Consider the following 20258-nt stretch of genomic DNA (forward strand, 5'->3'; position numbering starts at 1 on the left):
CCAGGAATAATGGTCACAAGCTGGCAGAGGGTAGGTTTAGGCTAGATATCAGGAGGCGCGACTTCACGGTCAGGGCAGCTAGGGTCTGGAACCAACTTCCAAGAGAAGTGGTGCTGGCTCCTACCCTGGGGGTGTTTAAGAGGAGGCTGAATGAACATCTTGCTGGGGTCATTTGACCCCAGTACTCTTTCCTGCCATGGCAGGGGGTTGGACTAAATGATCTACTCAGGTCCCTTCCGACCCTAGAACCTATGAAACTATGACTCTCTCCTGGGGACAGCTTCAGCAGACAGTCAAAGAAAGCCTCCACATCATGTAATGGAAGATGGCCAAGTTCAAACTTCCCAATTCAGCCATACTTACAACTGTCAGAAGTGAAGGAGTTACAAGCACCAGAGCCTTGGCCACTAAGAAACAAGGTGGAAAGCATTAATGTGGATTATTGACTATATTACAGTTTTAAAAAGACATTTCAAAACCAAGTTTAGGTCAATCAAAATGCCCAATCATACAGGTATGCAGAGGGCTTAAAATGACCCCCCCAAAATGGTGCGCCTGATCAAAGTTAGATTCCTTTTGCCTTGCAACCAATATGGCTACAACCTGGATACCTGATCTAAGTTAGTTCACATAGATCATAGGCGACTGGTAGGGGGTGCATGTGCCCCCCCACCCGCGTGACGCCCAACGCCAATACTGTCTGCAGGGCGGGTGCCCCCCAACAGGGCTACCACCAAAATCGGCAGCTTCTGTGGGTGCCCCCCCCCCAGATTTAGGAGGCACCAGTCACGCACGACTTAGCTCAAAACTGAGTTAACTTGATCTCAGAAAGGGTTAGCCTTTACTCATGAATCCCTATAAATGGCTTGCAGCACAGCCACAGGGCTGGGAAAACCCTAGGGCTGAGCTTTTTCCACCCTTCCACCACCGTGAGTTATTTTTCCCCCCTCCCCTCGACTGGGTAACCACCCCATCCCACAGACCCACACCCCCTGGGCCCTCCAAAACCTGGACCCTTTTGTCACCAATCCAACCTACCTTTCTCCACCCCAAATTACTTACAGCAGGCTCTCTGTGTGGCTCCTGGGGAGCAGCAAATGGCTGTTCCTGGCCACAGTGAACTCCTGCCCATGCCTGCTCCTGGTCTAGGCATAGGTGTATTAAAGTGAGCTGCCCACACCTGGACCAGGTGTGGCAAATGCTTGCTCACACTATGACTACCCTTTGAAGTGTGGGTCATACTCACATTCCCCTCTCCAGTCCTTCTACATCATCATAAACGTCCAACGACTGCATGGGTTTCAGCCTTTGGCTCAAGGCCACCATTTCTTCATCTGCATTCAAGGCACCCACACACACATAGGCAGCTGGAAACAAAACAGCATCATGTTTTAGAAGCTCTTCTGCTTGCTACTGCCAGGTCAAGGATAATCACCTAGCATAATTCACGTTGGTGTCACAACAAATAAGTCATCAGAAGAAGCAGCCGGACAAAACTCCCATAGATACAGGAGTTCAAAAGGGTGTTTGACTGCTCCAAGGGAGCGCGGAGAGCTTTGAAGACCTTTTATTTTGGATTTACCAATTAGCTCAGCCCCCTCCCCCCCCCAAGCCCTTGGCTATAGCACAACCTAAAGACAAGAACCAAGAAATCTGCTCATGGGCATTAACTGAAATAAAAACCAAGTGATTGACCTTTCAGTATTCCCAGTGGGGTGGGTAGGGTTTGAGGAGAAAGGATTGATGCATCACATAAGTACCAGCAATGTACCTGCAAATTACTATGGGGAAACAAATCGCATTTGTGATGCCAGCAGATGTCTCTATTGTATTGAAAGACAGGAAAGCTAAATACATTGAATTACATTTCAATTAGGACAAAACACTAGATAAATAGGGACAGCCCTCTAGCTGTATCAGGCCATTATCACATCTGAAGTGTGGGAGGGAGAAGAAAGAGGATGAGACTAATGAAGAAACATTAACCAGAGAGCCAAAAGCAACTAGCAATTTTCAGGTGCCTCACCAGAAACGTGTACTGTAACAACAACCACAATTCCCGTTCTGAGCACTGCGGACTAGCTCAGAACAGATTGACTAATTTATTCTTCTTATTCCCTGCCCGCGTCGCCTCTTTCCTCCAGCTCATCCTTCCCGCCCCCTCCCCTCTACAGGCACACAGTCAGATTTTCCATACAATCTGCTCCAAGCTTTTAGAAGCTCATCTGCTCAAAGACATCAGTGACAGGTCAACCCTGAATGCTTTTGAAAAAAAAAAAACAACAACAACAAAAACTCAAGCCAGTATTGCATCTAACCATTCAAGAGTTCAAATCAAATCAACAGCTCAATCACAAAATAGTGACCTTCAGTAGCAGCCCAATTAAGTGAAGTGGTCTGTAAAAACATTGTTTTCCCAAGGAACAAACTGAAGTCATTACTTGAGGATGAAGTAAAATTGGTCTTAACTGCAAGTGAAAAATCCTATCCATACAACTTACAAGTATTAAAGCTTCCCCCCTTGTCTTTACAAATCCTATTATGTCATAATGAATAGCTTTCAGCAGGAGCTTGGGCATGCAGGGATGAAATCAGGAAAGCCAAAGTGCAACTGGAGTAGCAACTAGCAAGTGATGTGAAGGGTAACAAGAAAGGTTTCTACGAGTATGCCAGCAACAAGAGGAAGATATGGGAAAGTTTGTGTCCCTTACTCCCTAGTGAGAGATGATGCACAAGATTCAATGCCTCCCCACCACCCTCCAGTCTTCACAGGCAAGGTCAGCTAATGCACCTGGCAGCACAGTTTGGGGATGAGGTGAGAAGCCAACAGTGGCAAGAGAACAGATTACACACCATTTAGAGAAGCTGGATGTGTACAAACCCATGAGGCTGGGTGTGATGCACCCAAAGTGTGCTGAGGGAGTTGGCCAGTGTGATCACAGGGCCACTGGCCATTATCTTTGAAAACTCATGGAGATTATGAGAGGTCCTGGATGCCAGAAAAGGGCAAATATAGGGTCCATCTTTCAGAAAGGGAAGGAGGAGGATCCAGGGAACCGCAGACCAGTTCGTTTCACTTCAGTCCCTGGAAAAATCATGGAGCAGATCCTCAAGGAATCCATTTCTAAGCACTTGGAGGAGAAAGTAATTAGGGACAGTCAGCATGGATTCACAAGCAAGTCGTGCCTGACCAACCTGATTGCCTTCTATGATGAGGCGGCTGGCTCTGTGGATGCGGGGAGAGCAGGGGATGTGATATACCTTGACTTCAGCAAGGCTTTTGATACAGTCTCCCACAAAAGTCTTGCAAGCAAGCTAAGGAAGTATGGGATGGATGAGTGGACTGTAAGGTAGATAGAAAAAGTAGCTGGATTGCCAGGCTCAAAAACTAGCTAGAGTGCCAGGGTAGCAATCAATGGCTCAGTATTTAGTTGGCAGCTGGTATCAAGAGGAGTGCCCAGTGGTTTTGTTGAACATTTCCCTCAATGACCTGGAAGATGGGACCGAGTGCACCCTCAGCAAGTGTGTGGATAACATCAAGCTGTGGGGGGGGGGGGGCAGAATAGTAGATACGCTGGAGGGTAGGGCTAGGATTTAGAATAAGGCTTAGAAACAGAAGATACACCTCCACTAGTACACTAAAAAGTTTGTTAAGAGTTCCTGTCCATAAGATAACTGTTAAAAATAGTTCACAACTATCTATTCTTTATCAGTAGAAGTCCAAGGTCCGCAGTGCAATAAGTCTTTCCTAGCTTTAGTCACCGAGACAACTTAGTTTCCCACAGTGCTGTTCTGCTATGCCATTTCCTCATTCATCTCTACAGGAATTAGTGTACCGTCTTTAATACAGCTAATCACTCAAGTCCAAATCTGAGAGCATTTAGAACTGGAGATGTATTTCAACTCAATTAGTGCAGCCTGCTGAGAAAACAAAGGCATCTAAATTAATTTTTAAAGATTGCTAGCCGATTTAGAAATCTGAGTTTACAAGCTTATTTTGGCTCATCAGAATAAAACTCTGAGCACCCATGCAACAATTTCATTAAATTGATATAAAAACCAACTCCCCAGTTTAAACCAAAACATAGAACTGACCCAAGCAGGGTGCGGGGCCCGTGCGAGGCCACACCCTCGCCCTGGTCCCATGTGCCCCGGATCCAAAAAATAGTGTGGGCGGGAGGAGTCGGGGGATGCAAGTGGCTGGATGTAGCCACTCCACCTGGCTCCGTGAGGCCCCCCAAAGCTCAGGGCCTGGAGAAGTTGCCCCAATTAGCCCCCTGCTAGGGACGGCCCTGCCAGAAACAACACTCTCACATGAACAAGGCCAGTGACGTGAAACAACATATGGCATGAAGGCAACAAAGTACATACAATAGTCTACATTGTCCTTTGACAGGCTTGTCTCAGTGGGACATTTTGTAGTCTGGGGAAGACTGGGCGCATCTTGCAGCCTCCTTTGCAATATGTTGCTTCCATTTCTTCCATCTTCATTTGTTTGCACTTTATGAAGTATATCGTTATTGCCACTCATCTAAAGACAGAGGTGGAGACAGGTTAGTATCCCAACAAATTCCTAGTTTGGAAGGTTTTTTTCCCAAATGATTAAATACTCCATGCGAAGAACATTTTGGCAGATAAGCAAACATGACAATACAAGCGGATCAGTTATACAACTCAACATTTACCAGCGCTCATGGAGGAAGGGAAGGGGAGACCAGGAGCATTTACCATTCTAGACTCTTTCCTCCTTTGGGAGGATAAGAAATTGCTTTCAATCCAATGTGTAGTATCACCATGCCTTACAAAACAAAAAGAACCATGGCATGCTCTATTCCCCTTCCTGTGGTCACCCTTAACATTATACCTCCAACTACAACATAAATAAATATTTCCATTATGTATCAATACCTTGAATATTTTCTTCACTTGCTGCAGTCTCTCCCTTTCAAAATCCCCACTTGTCTTTTCCTCTATGGCTCTTTCAACACTGAAATAAAGATACCATCACAAGCCTAACTTAAACGCCATAACACAATCACCCTTTGCAAGCCCGTACCTATATGTAGCATCTGAATTCCGGTGGCTAGAGGTGTGATGCGGCATTGTGTAGGCATTATTTTCCACCGTGCCAGAATAGCTGCTACCTGAAACGACCTCTGAAAGACAGCTTGCTGAAATGCCTGGACTACACATAACCTAGATGCAAGGTCAATGATCACACCTGGGTTTAATCTGGACAAGTGACAATAGTTTATAGGTGGTTTCAAAATTTCTAATTACAGGGCTGGGCAGTTTTCTTACAAGTTAAATTTGAACTATAGGAAAAGAAGGCCTGATGAGGGGATTAAATGGGAGTGTTGTCGAGTCAGTGATTTTTTGGGTGATCAGACATAGATGCCTACACACGATGGATTCTTGCTCCAATGTGTGCTGATCAGCACGCATTGGAGCGGACTCAATTAGTTGCCAATTAGCATGCTCCAGCAGCCTTGGAGTCGCATGCATTCAGCATCCCTGTGCTTCGAAATGGCAGTGGGGGCACTTTAACTAAAGCTCATTGAATGGGCTATCATTTTGAAGCACAGGACACTGAATACATGAGATGCTGCATGATTTTAGAGCAGATCATGCGAGCCACTCTAAAGCACCAACACCGGAGCATGTGTAAAGATGCCCACTAGCACTCCAATTAGACATTTATCACGTCCCAGCAAGCTTCATTACGTCAAACGTGTTACCAAGCTTCAGAAATTCAATCTATTGCAGCATTTCAAATTCTAATATAATAAAAGCCTTAGTCTGCCTGTCCGTAACGCTTTATTTGAATTCCGATTGGCTGACTGAAACAACCAGAGACCGCCAGGAGCATTTGGACAGGAGTCGGTGTGGCAAAGTGCTGCCATGATGGCGGGGACACAAGGGATGGAGCGGGGGGAGGGGGAGGAGCAGGTCTCTTCCTTCCCTTCCCCCAACCGGACGCGGAGCTGCTGGGCCCCAACAAAAGCTGGCAGGGAGGGGGAGCACGGTGAGGGTGCTCCGCCACCGCACCCCAACAACAGCCCTAAGGGGGGGGGGGGAAAATGGGCCTGGCCCTGGCCCCGACGTGGTGGGGGCAAAGGTGGGGAGAGCAGGCCCTTTTGCCCCCTTCCCAGATTGGGCGAGAAGCAGGGGTGGGGTCAGATGCAGGACTCTATCCCCACCCACCATGGATGTGGGGAGTGCACCGCTTGGTGCCTTCTTAAAACGGTGTGCATGTTATATTTGGGGTGTGTTATATGAGAAAAAAAAACTATGGTAATAGCAAAACTGACCACCACACACTGGAAAGTTCCCTTTCATTCCAAAGCAGAATGAAAATGAGTGTTGAAACCATCAAAAGTTTCAAAAGCCAGACTGTTTTATCATCTCCCATACAGTTCTAGTCTCAGGTTTGGGAAATTTTAACTCACTCACCCTCAAATAGAAGGGTCTATCACTACTTTTTAGTTTAGTTACCCCGGTCCATTACAGAGCTAGAAAGGACATTTCCTTTAAGCGAGCAGAAGCTAAATGCAATTCAAACAAAATAAAAATTACCTGGATCTGGTAAACAGGAAGCTTTTTGGCTTCTAGTGAAAAGAAGAAAAGCATTGGTCATTTTACCTCTTTTGACAAGTCATGTGGCAAACAATGCGTCTAGAATTTTAAAATTTATTTCTATGTGTATGACATGAATCTGGGTTTAGATGAGAATTTTAGGTTTTTTAAAAGCAACACATTTATGTTTTTCCTAAAGTAAAGGACTTGGGGGAGAAAGGGAATGGATGGAAGAGTATAACTGTCTAAGCAGTTCAATAATGTCTTGCAAAAATGCAATAAAAGGCTAAAAGTCAACTGAACAACTCATGGAAGTAAAACTAAGCAGGTGAAGGGCTACACCAAGACTGGGGCTCAAACTTCTAAACATTACATTTTGTTTCATGGCTGCTTCTAAATAAACTTAGCTTTTCCACACACACACACACACACACGGCCAATACTCTTTTAGTACTGTCTATAGATAAACCTACTTGTAAATTGATCACATATCCTTAACAATCTGATGATTTGCAATTCAGCCGTTTTAATTCAGAACTAAGACTCATCGGTTGTCTATACACGTGCTGGTTTGCATTCAATTGGAACGCTCCAGTGTGGCCTCCCTGTCACGTGTATAAGCCCATGCACATTTAAAAATTGCCACTGGGGCACTTTATCTGAACCTCATTTGATGAGGTTTAGATAAACTGTCCCCCACGCATTTTCAACTGCGCAGGTGCTTAATACACACAACAGTAAGTTGTTTTTATTAGAGCAGCTCCTGGGAACTGCTCTTATTAAAACACCCAACTTCAAGCATGTATATAGACAGCCATTAAGATTTAAAAAAAAAAAAAGAATAAAAATGGTTTCCAATGTGAAAGCGATTTGCTTCTTGGATTCTCTAACATATCACAATCCAAATTTCCTCCCCACCATACCCCACCTGCACCTGATTTCCCTTAATCCTTACCCAAACCATAAGTCAATCAACAATCTTTATCATTTGGCACCAGCTGACTTGTTTTCCTCCACACATGCATGAACCTCTGGTTAGGTATGTTACCTTGCAAAGAAACTTAGAGTTTTGCTAGAGAACTGCAAGCATCAGCCTATCTTTGACAGATGTTCAGACCACTTTTTCTGGCACCTCCTTCAAAGGATTAACAAAACCCCCACAGCACACCCTCATATACACTGAAGATTTATTTGTTATGCAGCCAAATTTAGAACGTATCAGAATTTCCATGTATGATCAGAATATCAAAGCTGGGATTCTCAAAAAGGCAACGAAGAGAATTATATATCCATCTCCCATGGAACTCAGGGACCCAATTCCTGTGTTCCTTTTTTGAAATCTTTACCTAAGCCTCCAGAGCATTTACATTTCAAACATACAGCAGAATCTCTCATCCATGAAGGACTCAGTCAATACACATCATATTTACTCAAAATAGAAGACAATCCTTATTATATGACAACCCCCCCAAAATTAGATTCTATTACTGGAAAAAAATTAAGTTGGCTATAATTTTCCAGGTGTAGAATCTAATTATCAGAGGTTTGCCTTGAATGTGTTCTCCTCCCACTGCTGTAGTAGGGAAAATAAATCTTGGGGCTCAGGGAGCCCCTTTGCCCTCTGCTTCTGCCCCCTCCACACACACCTTCTCCCAGCAGCCCCTTCCCTCTCTCCTTACTGTCAGACCTTTCTCTCCCTGAGCACATGGAAGTCAAGAGCAAATTTGAAAAAAAGTGACCTTGAAATTAAACATTGCTGCTGCAGTTTGCATATAGTACCCATAGACTTAGCTCATCTAGAATTGATGCATGCTACCTTTTTTGTAAACTGCTGCAAGTTTTAGCACAGTTACTTCATAAGGATCCATGTGCTAATTAGCTCCCCACTTACAACTGGAACTGGGTGCTCTTGTCACAAGTCCTGGGATGCTCCAAAAAAATTTGTGCAAATGAGACAAAAGGGCAACCTGGCCTGGCTTCACTTCATAAATGGCAGGGAGACAGTAATCAGGCTGAGAGAGGGGGCAACAGAGGGATTCTGGATGAACTGGTTGGGGCCCTGTTTGGTGATGTTTGCCAGGCATTGGAGGCTGGTGAAGAAACACAAATCATTGGCAATGGAAAAGAAAGAAAGCCACAGCTCAGCTGTAGGAGAGAAGAAGTTGTCAAAATGTTTGCAATGTAGTGACTCACCATGACTTTAAAAAGCCAGTGGTGAGGGGGACTGTGCTTAACGTGCACTGCTAGATGTCCTATTCAGATGGGCTACACTAACCGAACCTTGTAGTAGGTTCCCATCAGCATTTTGCCCATTGTGAACCAAATGTTTTATAGTCATGCTCAGGGTTACTTGCAATCAATCTCACAGTTGGGGTCCATTGCTGAGCACACGCTACTTTTGGCAGTAGTTTAATGATAGACAAAGTATTTAACAAGGTTTACTTGTATGTGATGAGGTGCTTTTCCCCCTCGTGCCAATTGGGGTAGGAAGGTGGGAAAATTCATCTTGTATTAGAGTAATATGGCATTTCCAAAGCATTAAAGACAAGTTAAACATGAAATCTTGGAAGGTTTATCTGTTATTTTGGGTTTCAGTAGACCTACCTTGTCATTTTCTTTGGCTTCTGTTGAAGGTGCTAGAATAAAGAATTGTTAACAATTACTGCTTTTGGCACATTCAGAATATATACTGTCTTAAAGGCCTTGAACTAAAGGCTGCAAAACTAGCTGTGACTAAATGTAATGGGTCTATTTAATTTAGGACCTAGGCTACCTAGGGACAGACTCTTCAAAAGGCCAGTTGCTCCAGGTGCTCTTCGGCCTACAATATCAACACCTACCACCCCGAGGGCTCTCAGGCCTCAAGTTGTCCCACTCACAGCCCTGAGCAAATAGGTAGTATTATGTTCAGATACAATGAGGATCGAATCAGCAGAAAGTGAGTGGGGGCGGGGGTTGAATATGCACATAAGGGAAAGCTTGCTGAATAGGAACCAGAACTGAAAGAGTTGTCAAGGAGGGATTCTGGCTGGCTACTGTGCCAGGCACAGGGGAAAGATGCATGTATGGGAAAGGAAACGCCACAGAAGAGGTTGAGGACCAAGTTAACATCATCTCTTCTCTTTTCACCTGGGCATTACCACAGGGGTAGGATTAATGCAAATTTTTCCCAGTGTACTTCACCCCACCATAATCCGCCAACTCCACCGCTTTCAGATTTGCCCTCAAGCCGGCATTTTGCTGGTCATGGCAGAGCAGCTAGCCACAAATATGGCAAGCAGGTGACAAAGAGCAGTTCCAACATGAGACTAAGCATCTAACAGTTAAGTAATGGTTCTGTTTTAAAAAGTACATCCCATATACTATGCATATTACTTGGCTTAAGAAACTTGCAATTAGCAATACCTTGAATGGCACATGAGCTCGCTTCAGTTCCACATGGCTTCAGGTAGGATATGGTGTCTTCATAATCATGCGATTCCTCAAAGGCAGTACTAAGGAAATGATCGGTGGGAGGAAAAGGATGGTTTTGAAAGGTCCCACAAAATATTTAATCTTGAAATAGATGCCCCTGAAGCAGCCACTGATAGCCTGCTTGACATGAACTGTAACCGAGAACTTTTACTGTCATCAAGAGGTCTCAGCATCTGTCCTAAACCCTCATTAACCCCTGAGCCAGAGCCCTGGTCAATCCTACCACAGAGCATTAGTCTTTAATGAAGTAGCCATCCACCCACCCCACATCTCCTCTTCCCGCTTCTGGGGTCAGTTTGAACTTAAGCACAGCGGGAGCCCAAACGCAGAGCTTGGCAAAATACGGTTTTCATTCAACAGGAGGATCTGGGTTTATGTTTATTTATGTTTTTATTCAAACATGAAAAAACCCTGGACAAAACGAGAAAGGCTTTAATTTGGCAATGCTGCTATCTTGCCTCATGGAATCTGTAGCTCACTTATTTTGAGTTTGCCTCTGTGTCTAGAAGGCCAGGCTCACTGATTCGTAAAGGTTTCCTACGATTCACTACGGTCTCCCCTTTTAGGAAGAGAAAGCCATGCACAGTGGGAATGCCTCTCTGGTGCATTAGGAAAGGTGTAGTTTCACTCTCTCTGTTGCCCTAGGAGTTTGCTGGCTGGGTTACAACTTCTATAAACCACTATAGGAGCAAGTCAAAATATTTGTACTCCTTTCCCCAGTGTGGAGAAAAAAAAAAAAATCCCTGAAAATTTCAGAGAGGAAAAAAACAGAACTCCAAGCAACTTATTTTCTTTCAAAAATAGTTTTGGGAAAATTTCTGACCAGCACCAATTAGATGGCAGAAGCCATTAGGACAGTGTTTCTCAACCAGGATGTAGTGGTCCCTCAGGGCACCACAGGATCCTTTCAAAGGTGCCAAGATATTGGCACTGTTACATGTGCAAACATCTTGGCAAGAGAAACCCAGAAGTTTCAAATAGGAATACAGGGTCAAAAACACTTTGACCTGCCACGGCCTTTCCGAGTTCTGTGCAACAGAAGAGTTTCTCTTATGTTTCCACACACACACAAAAAAAATGAAAGAAAGCTAAGAGCTGGCATTTTCCAAGGGGGTGTCTCGAGTCTAGCGAGGTTGAGAAACACTGCACTACAGACATTCAGCCTTACACCTGGCACACAGGAACCACATCTCCCTTCCTGACCACAAGTCACAGGAGCAAATAAATCACTGACACTTCATGCCACCTGCCCATTGTCAAGGCACACTGGGCCTTTCTGCGAGTTCAGGGAAATCCCTTGTGCATTGATGGGACGAGTCTTTAGCGCAGATCTCTGTTTTCGCTTGCACGCCTCCTTAAAGCATGAATACTTTGTTTGGGTTCCTACAAATTGAAGGTTCAAGGGTGCGGCACAGCCGGTGTTGGAGGCTTCAGCAACTCACCTGAACTTGACTATAAGCACTGAACAATAGATATTTAGTGTTTGGGAAACACAAAATATGTCAAAGTGAGATTCCAGCTAGTCTCAGCTGATTCTCTCTGCATGGGGCCATTTGAGAAATTGTACTTTTTCCACTTGGGAGCATATGAAATTATCTAGCAAGGTTTTGCATTCGGTACCTTTGAAGCACACAGTGCAGACGGTCATGTACACTTCTCTGTTGAGTGGACAGGTGGCCCAGCACAGCTTGCATTTAATGCTCACTGGATAACATGGATAAGCAGTACTGGGAAAGTTTCTGCATCAGTGGGATCAAGGGCCCAGTGGGGTCAGGGGTCTCAGAGCCTTGTTCCTTCCAAGGGATCCACACATCATCTGGCTTTTTTTCTTCCTTCTGCATCTCCTCTCTTGCCTGCCCATTGGGCCAGCTTCAAGTGGATGGAGAGGGGTCTGGGTAATGCTTTGATTGTTGCCCAATAGTTAGAGGCAGGCAATCCTGCTTCCCCTGAGCAATTTCCCAGACAGGGCACAGCTCTACTAAGCATGATCCATGGGCTAGTCTGGACAATGCCAAATTGCAAACTATGCACAAGTGCCCAGAACTGCAGTTACGTAGTTGCATTTGGGTGCAAAAAAACATTAATGAGACCCCAAGAGTGACCATATAGTGCGATTCTGCCCCAGAAGAATTAAATGACAAGAAACTCAATACCCAAGGGATGCATTAAGAAAGGGTTCAGATGGCTTGCAACTAGTGACATCCTTCACCTCTAAGTTATCATGATCAGAAGTGCAGCTAGATTTCAGAGGCAGGGGAAAAAAACTTGATGCGGCACCCCATTGTATGAGGACTCTAGACATGATGGTATTAGCCCTTCTGTAGTCCCTTATCTCTCAATAGATACGCTCTGAACTGTGGAGAAGCCATGAAAAGAGAAAGCATCAATGTAGAGGGAATCTCCAATCCTTTAAATCCTTGTGCAAAAGCTCTTTGCATCCCCTGCATCCAGGTTAGCACAGGGAGAAGCAACAGAGGACGGCTAAGGGATCCCTCATCACACAGATCAGCAGCAACATAAAAAGGGGCCAAAGACCTTATTCCAGCTGGGCTGGATTCAACCCTGTGCAGGGCCTGTGTGCCTGCCTTGTATCTACAGATTACAGGCTGGGGTGACAGCACATTTCTACCCTCCTTTCAGTACCCTCCTTTCTAGCTGCACAAAGTCCAACTCAGTGGCCTTTTAAGTTGGGATTAACCTCACCCAATGTTACACAAATCATGCAATTAATAGTGCTGTTAACATGTTTAACAAATGACCCACTGTAAAAACTACCACTCTTCACTGAAAAAAAAAAACCATTAAAAATTACTTCAAGATAGCACGTTACAGCAAAGATGAGCAATTGGGCCAGCCTCATTTGAATACACAACAGCCATGTTACCAGAGTACAGTGGGGCAAGTGAAGAAGCAGTCTCTTCCAGCTTGGCTTCTCCGCAGAGCCCGAGTTAAATTTATAAACTGGTTTGGAACGCACTGAGCATTTACTGTAAAAAGGACGGAAAACTACAATGATGTCTGTTACCAGCACAAACGGGAAGTTACCTTAACTTGTGCAAATCTTTTCACTTTCGCCATCTCCTTCCATCCTATCCATCCATGCATATTTATTTCGATGGAGTTCTTGTTTATACAAAGGTTTCCATGCAAAGCAAAGTAAGTATTAGGATGGATGTGGGTCTGTTCTGTTCACACAAGAACTGAACACCTTTTGAACAGTTCCAAGCTCCCAGTCCAGAAGCAGAATAATCACAACGGATTGTTTGTTATTAGTTGATTTAGTTTCATCATTGTTTATCGTGCACTTTAATCGCCGATTGGCTTGTCAGCTACAGTACATTTGCATAAGATCCTTGAATAATTACAAAAAATACAAACTGTGCCAAGTGAGACAAGCATCCTGTGAGGAGGATGGGGATGACAGACAGTATATAATCATGTAACAAAACAACCGTATCAGCATGTAGGTGCAGAAGTAATCAGAATTCATGTCCTAACAATTTGGACATGTCCTAACTTTTGCAGTCTTGTCTCTTCCTGCCATGCTCCACATCCCAGTCTCTCTCTTTTTTTGTCTGGGAGGAATCAAGACCTCGTCTACCCTCCAAAGGAGCCCCAAATTTAGTTAGTGGCATTGCTGCTTTAGTGCCGAAACATGGAAGTCAGAATATACTTTGAATGCATGCATCATAAAAGAGCTGAAGGTCACATCGCTGAAAGGTCATCTCCAGCGCACCCACACCAACAGCTAAATAAGGGCCATTAATTAAGGCTACACCAGACCTTTAATCCTTTTGTTTCTCCTCCCACCCCTTGAAAAAGTCATCTCGTTATTTATTGAATTGGAGCTGCGTGCGCCCAGATCCCAGTCGAAAGATGAGCTTGTTATACCACATCACCTGCCTACCTAGTTTAGACTACTAACAAATCCTGCTGTAAAGCATAAACAAAGGTACAAGAGGAGAGAAAAAGTGGTAGGTGGGAGGCGGGCAGGTGCAGCCCAAATCTGTGCTTGCTCCATAAACAAGCGAGACCAAAACCCTCTTCGGTTGACACTGCAAAACAAGGCCCCCAGCACCGGTGCCTCATGCTACGCCTTTGTTTCAGCAACACTTCTCAAAACATTTCACTTCCAACACGTCAGGCTGAAGAAGGCAGGAATCAAGGAGCAACGCGCACAGCATGTGGGTGGTGAACGGTGAATAACCTGCTTTGAAACAGATCAGGAAGTGTGTAGCGGAGCATTTGCTGCAGGCGAAATGAAGGCACACCAGCAAGAACCAGCTAACGTCCAGCCTTTCAGTACTGTTTATCAAGCCCAGAAAAAAAGGAGAGAGACGAGGGAGGGCTCCTGGCCCAGAGGCAACGTTTACAGCTTGCTTTTTGTCAGGGTTAATTCCCGCACTATGAAACCAAGTCTCCCAGGTTCAAATCTCTCTCATCACCACCTCATGACAGTCTACAGATTGGCATTTTGCAACTTCCTTCTGCTTATTTTTAGGTTTAAGCTTCTGGGAAACTGAACAAGATCTGGATGTCTGCTTTTTCACTTGTACCTTGCCTAGGGAAAGGGTAGATGAATATCAAACCATTCAAAAGAGGCATGTCTACAGACTGTAGCGTAGCGTACCCAGGAGATAGCTTTAAGACAAAAAAAAACCCTTAACAAAAAACCTAGCTCTTGTGCTAGGAAACAGACCACAGCTATAGCAGGATCCAGTACCACAGGGCATAATATAATTTACCATGTCAAGAAGCAAGGTGAAATTATCCTCACATGGAGCTCTGTGTGGCTGCTGCAAGACCGGCCCGTTTGGGTTGTGCACGTCTGCCATGAACCAAACTAGATTCATTAACTCAGCTCCCATTGGCAATGAGAAACACCTGCTTAGAGGCCCTCTGGGCTGAATTCAAATAGGCAAAGAGACCTAGCTCCCTTCAGCCATACAAGGCAGCTTAGGCTTAAGTAGCATAGCTTCTCCAATTAGAGAGAGAAGAAAAAAAAAAAGTCATTTAGTGACCGACTTGCACATTCCAGCAAGCTCTTGCTTTAGAGGGATTATTTCTAGGCACTTTAAATACAGGAACTTAAGTTATGGAAAGTATATAGGAATATAGGAGTAGAAGGGACCAGGGCTGGCCCATCCACGCATGCAAAAATTGCGGCCGCAAGGGGCCCCACACAGCCAGCATCCTCCCCAGCAGGGAAGTGAAAGGTGCAGTTTTAAACTCCTCGCTCGTTTTCAGCGCCAGGTTTAAAACTGCGGCTTTCACATTTGCTTCCCCGGCAGCTGGAAGTGCCCTCCTCCAACAGGCAGGGCTCGAGTCTCGTCTGAAGTGCCCCGCCATGCCCGTGGGCCAGGTGGTGCTGAGCCAGGTTGGGAGAGCCCTGCTTTACCTGCTCCCCTCCGGGACAAGCCCAGCCCAGCCTGGCCCTCTGCACCTGCAGGGCTGCTCAGGATGGCTGGGCAGCAGCTCCCTGCACGCGAGTGTAAGGGGAGGAGGAAGGGCAGCGGGCTGTCTGTGCATGGGGTGGGGGTGGGATGGTCTGTATAATGTTTCATTACACCAACTAAAGACTTAGAAACATTTTTCTTAGCAAGTTTTCGGGCTTGAAGGCCATTGGTCAGGCTGGGAAAGCACCTGCAGTATGTGCGTGCTCTTCCTGGATGGAATGAATAGTAAAGAGGCAGAGGCTGGGCTCCACTAGGAAGGGCAGTCAGCGAAGATGTGAACTGAGAAGCCAGTGGGTGAGAGGCAGGCTGCGAGTAGGGGGAATAAATGTAGCAGGGAAAAGTGGAGAGGTACTTCGAGAGTCAGCTGTCAGGCAGGTTAGTGTGTCATAAATCCAATGTCTACATTTAGTCCAGGGATGTACTCAGTAGCTGTGTCTTTGAGAGTTGTGCCGAGTTGCTCTTTGGTATGTAGATTAGGTAAAATTCCTCCCCTGGAGGCGTCAGATGGAAGGCAGGGTCAAACAAAACATCTTCCTTGTTTTTCTGAAATAGTTTAAAATCCAAAAAATTAGATAAAATTCAGCACCTTCCGCATTTCAGGGATGTGCTTGGTAGCCATGTTGGTCTGAGGCTAGAAGAAATACAAAAATGTAGAACTCTCCGTTCCAAAACAATACCTTTTATTAGACCAGCTGGGAGATCACAAGAAAAAGCTGGACCCAGAGGGGCAGCTTTCCATTAGGGCTGCACAAAATTTTACCACGTTTCATTTCGAAACCGCTTCAGTGCGTTTCAAGCTCAAAACAGTCAAATACAAATGAAACAAAAGGCTTCAAAATAACTTCAAAATGAAACAGGGGTACTTGAAACGTTTCTAAAGTTTTGAAATGTTTTGAGTTTCCAAGCCAGGCTTACTTGGCTTCAGTGGCAGTGGCGGCAGCCTCCTCTCATCCAGTGTGCAGATCTGGGGGCCCACACCAGCTGGAGGGCTGCAGGGCTGTGCCGGACTTCTCCTGGGAATGCAAGCTCCCAGATCTGTGCACCGGATGAGAGGAGATTCAGGCTGCCACTGCTGCCTGGGACAGCAATCTTCTCCGGTGCTGGGTGCAGCCCATGCCTAGCGCTGGGCCCAGGTGGGAGAGGAAGCCTCCTCTCATCTGGAGCTCATCCAGGGGCTCACACCCAGATGAAAGGAGGCTACCACTCTCAGCAAGTGTCAGGAGTTTTGCTTTGAATAGTTTGAGGTGCATTTTCCCCAGAAACCTCTGCACCCATTTCCTTGAAACTTGTCAGGCTTCATGTCCTCAGAAGGGGATACCATCCCTACAATTTTCAGCCCAAATCAGGCAAGAAATGATAATATTTTAGGCATTTTCACAATTCCCTAACTAAGCCTACGGACAAAACATCAAACCAAAAATGGGATAACACTTCAAAATGAGACAAAATGACAAAAGGAAACCCTGTACCTCCAAAACGGTGAAACAGACATCAAAACTAAATGATAGTGTTTCTCACAGCCCTACTTTTCATCTCCAGCTCCCTTTGTGCAAAAATGAAGCTTATTTCCTACCTAGAGGGACTTCTTACCATCTATACTTTTCTCAGAGCCCAATGAAAGGCCTTTGAGCCCAAAAGCTTGCAGAAAAGGAGAATTTTCTTGCCATTTCCCAGCTGGTCTAAAAAAAAAAAAGGTATAAATTTTGGAACCAAGCGTTCTAGATTTTTATATTTCTTCTATGTTTGTCCATGATTTTCTGTATCCAGGAGGTTGATGAAGTGTAGTTCATAGGATCGTCTGTGAAAAGTGTTTTGTGAATTCCCTTTGAGGATTAATACTGAGAGATTGGAGCAAGAGTGGTTTTCTTGCGAGAGATGTGCCTTCACAGGTAATTGGATATTCTGGTCTTTAAATAGATGTTCAGTGTGTGTTCATTCTGGTGCGCAGTTGTTGTTGGGTCTCTCCTACGTATTTTCCATCAGGGCATTTGGTGCACTGGATGTGATATGTAAAACATTTCTGGAAGTGCAGATGCAAGATCCAGGAACAGTGACAGCTCTGTTATGGGGTGTAGGAATTGTGGGGGTGGTGAAGATGTGTTGGCAGGCTTTGCATTTCTTTTCATGGCATGGCCTGCATCCATTCGGTGCGTTTTGGGCCATAGGAAGTTTGCTTCTGGTGATGAGGTTGGTGAGATTCAGTGCTTGTTTAAAAGGCTAGGATGGGTGAATCTGAAAACATCTCTTTAAGAATTGGGTCTCTTTCTAGTACGGGTTGCAATTGTTTGAGGATTTTCCATATAGGTGCGAGGGAGGGGTGATGTCATAACCAGCGGTGTGCGATTAATGGGGGTTTTCCTTCTGCACTGCAGCAATTCTTCACGTGACATCTGGGTGGCTCTTTCAAATGTGCATCTGTCTCTCTCTGGAGGAGTGTCCTTGCCGCACGAAAGCCTTTTTAAGATTTGTGAGGCAGCAATCCCGCGTGTTCTCCTCAGTGCAAATTCAGTGGGATCCGAGGGCTTGGCTGTGTATCGCCGGTTTCTTGGTATGTTTAGGGCGATTGCTGGTGCTGTGCAGATATGCATGTTGGTCTGTGGGTTTCTTGTATAACGTGGTCTGTATTTCACTATTCTGGATGCTGATTGTTGTGTCTACAAAGGAGATGTTAGTGCTGGAATACTCAAGAGATATAGTCAGATGGAGGGATGAGGATGACTGAATTTCTGATGGAACTCAATCAGAGATCGCAGGTTTTCAGTCCAAATGATGACGATGTCGATATATCTTAAGTATAGTAATGGTTTGATGATGTGGTCTTTTGAGAAAGGTTGGCATACTGTATGGGGCCATTTTGGTGCCCATAGCTGTGCCCATGGTTTGGAGGAAGTGTTGGTTATTAAAAGCAAAATTGTTGCATGTAAGGATGAAACATATCATTTCAGTAATATCTTTGGGTCTGTACTCAGTTGCCATCTTGCTCTTGTAGGTATGTAAGGAAGGCTTGGATGCAAGGCAGTGGGATGTTGGTATATAAGCTGATAACATCCATGGTGGCTAGGAGGATGTTGCTGGGAAGGTGGTCTATACATTTTTAAAGTTTTCGTAGAAAGTCTGTAGTGTCTTGGACAAAACCCGCTCTTTTGGTAACTAGTGGTTTAAGGATCAATTCCACAAAACCCACCGACTCCTCAATTTACATTTTCACTGTCTGGCTTGCATGCAGCCGAGCCTCTGGCTTCTTTAATATTCATTCCATCCAGGAACAGCACACACCAACTGCAGATGCTTCCTCAGCCTGATCAAGAGTTTTTAAACCTGAAAGCTTGCTAGAAAAATGTTTCCAACTATTATTTTCGTCTAACAAAAGATATCAGATTTACCCAAAGAACTGCATCTGCCATGTGTATGTGTACATTTGGCGGTACTGGGGGTGGGGAACAAGGAGAGGTGGTGGGCATATGTCCCCCCCAGCCCAGCAGGGTCCCCCTCAGCCTCCCCTGCCAACCCAGCTCTCATGGGGGGGGAAGGAGCCTCCAATTTTGTGCTTGCCCAGGGCCCCAGTACACCCTAAAATCGGCCTCTGCACTTGCCACCTCCCCCAGCTGCTGATGCCTTCTTTGCGTCAGGGGGCCCCAAAGCTATGGCTTGCAGAGGGCCCAAAGAAAATGTGGGCCAGCCCTGGAAGGGACCTCTTAGATTGAGCCTAGTCCTTTGCATTTGTAGGTTATAAAAATAATTCTTCCCCGTCCAAACCCCCCCAAAAAACTAAAATTAAAAAAAAAAAAAAAATCACCATTTCAGAGCACACACACAGAGCAATAAGCCACAATACCCAGAACAAGCACACAAGGGAGACAAGGGCACTGTCAGTGCACCCTGTTGTAAAGCAGCAATATATTGCTTGCATGTATACTCCATCTTTGGACCATTTAAAGGGGATTAGAGCTTTTTTGGTATCTATTTCTTATTTGGTATGCGACTACTTTACTGTAACCCATAAAATCAGGCTCATTGGATCCATTTCACATACTTACTTTTCAGGAGTCATGTATTCTTCTTCTACAGCAGCTGCAAACAAAACACAAGTGCGTGCTTGGTATTTCTGTGCTGGAAAACACAATTTCACTCTTACCATAGTCAATGTTGGACTCGAGTCAAACGGTTTAGTGGGATAAATAGGATAAGTGGCCCACTACTCACTGGAACCGAGTACCGTAGAAAGAAGGCTAGTTAAAAAAAGGCAGGATATTTAGATGCAAATTTCAGGGACCAGTTTTATCTGTACTCACCTTCCTTTGTGCCATAATTTCAAGCAACACCACTAGGTGATGCAGGAGATTAATATTCGAACAGTATTAGAGTTTAGTATTATTATTATTATTCAGGGAAACATCCACAAACATTTTCTCCACCACCTCTTATGTCACATTAAAAGCACTTGGCAGTCAGAACCCAGAATACACAAGAGCTTTGGGTCTCATAAATATCCTGTTAACCAACATTAAGAATAAAGGCCCATAGATCTCATCATATTGAAACCGACATTTTGCCAATCCTTTCTAAGAAATGTGACTGTCGAACACGATAAGAGCCAAGCAAAAATACTGGGAATAGTTAAGACTGTCTATAAAATTATAATGGTTTTGCAGCTTAATCAGCAAACCAAAAAAATATTCCTGTGTAATGCCAGCGAGTTGTTTACAATGAGAAATTGAAACTTTGCTTTTTGAGGTGTAATCCTGCAATTGT

The 20258-nt window shown here is 44.8% G+C and overlaps 1 protein-coding gene across 3 annotated transcripts in view; it reads right to left on the minus strand.

Moving 5' to 3' along the window:
* The window catches only part of CUNH1orf168 (chromosome unknown C1orf168 homolog), a 44780-nt gene that overhangs the window by 13929 nt on the left and 10593 nt on the right, over nt 1–20258 (minus strand). For all 3 annotated transcript variants that reach the window (XM_019531493.1, XM_019531492.1, XM_019531491.1), the window contains exons 4-11: nt 19544–19577; nt 9982–10070; nt 9181–9212; nt 6577–6608; nt 4909–4987; nt 4372–4531; nt 1247–1367; nt 364–407 (exon numbers count right to left, since the gene is read on the minus strand). In XM_019531493.1, the coding sequence (XP_019387038.1) occupies nt 364–407; nt 1247–1367; nt 4372–4531; nt 4909–4987; nt 6577–6608; nt 9181–9212; nt 9982–10070; nt 19544–19577 (591 nt within the window). The remainder of the gene's footprint in view (nt 1–363; nt 408–1246; nt 1368–4371; nt 4532–4908; nt 4988–6576; nt 6609–9180; nt 9213–9981; nt 10071–19543; nt 19578–20258) is intronic.

The sequence above is a fragment of the Crocodylus porosus genome, unplaced genomic scaffold, assembly GCF_001723895.1.
Source record: "Crocodylus porosus isolate Cpor-Errol unplaced genomic scaffold, CroPor_comp1, whole genome shotgun sequence".
Lineage (NCBI taxonomy): Eukaryota > Metazoa > Chordata > Crocodylia > Crocodylidae > Crocodylus > Crocodylus porosus.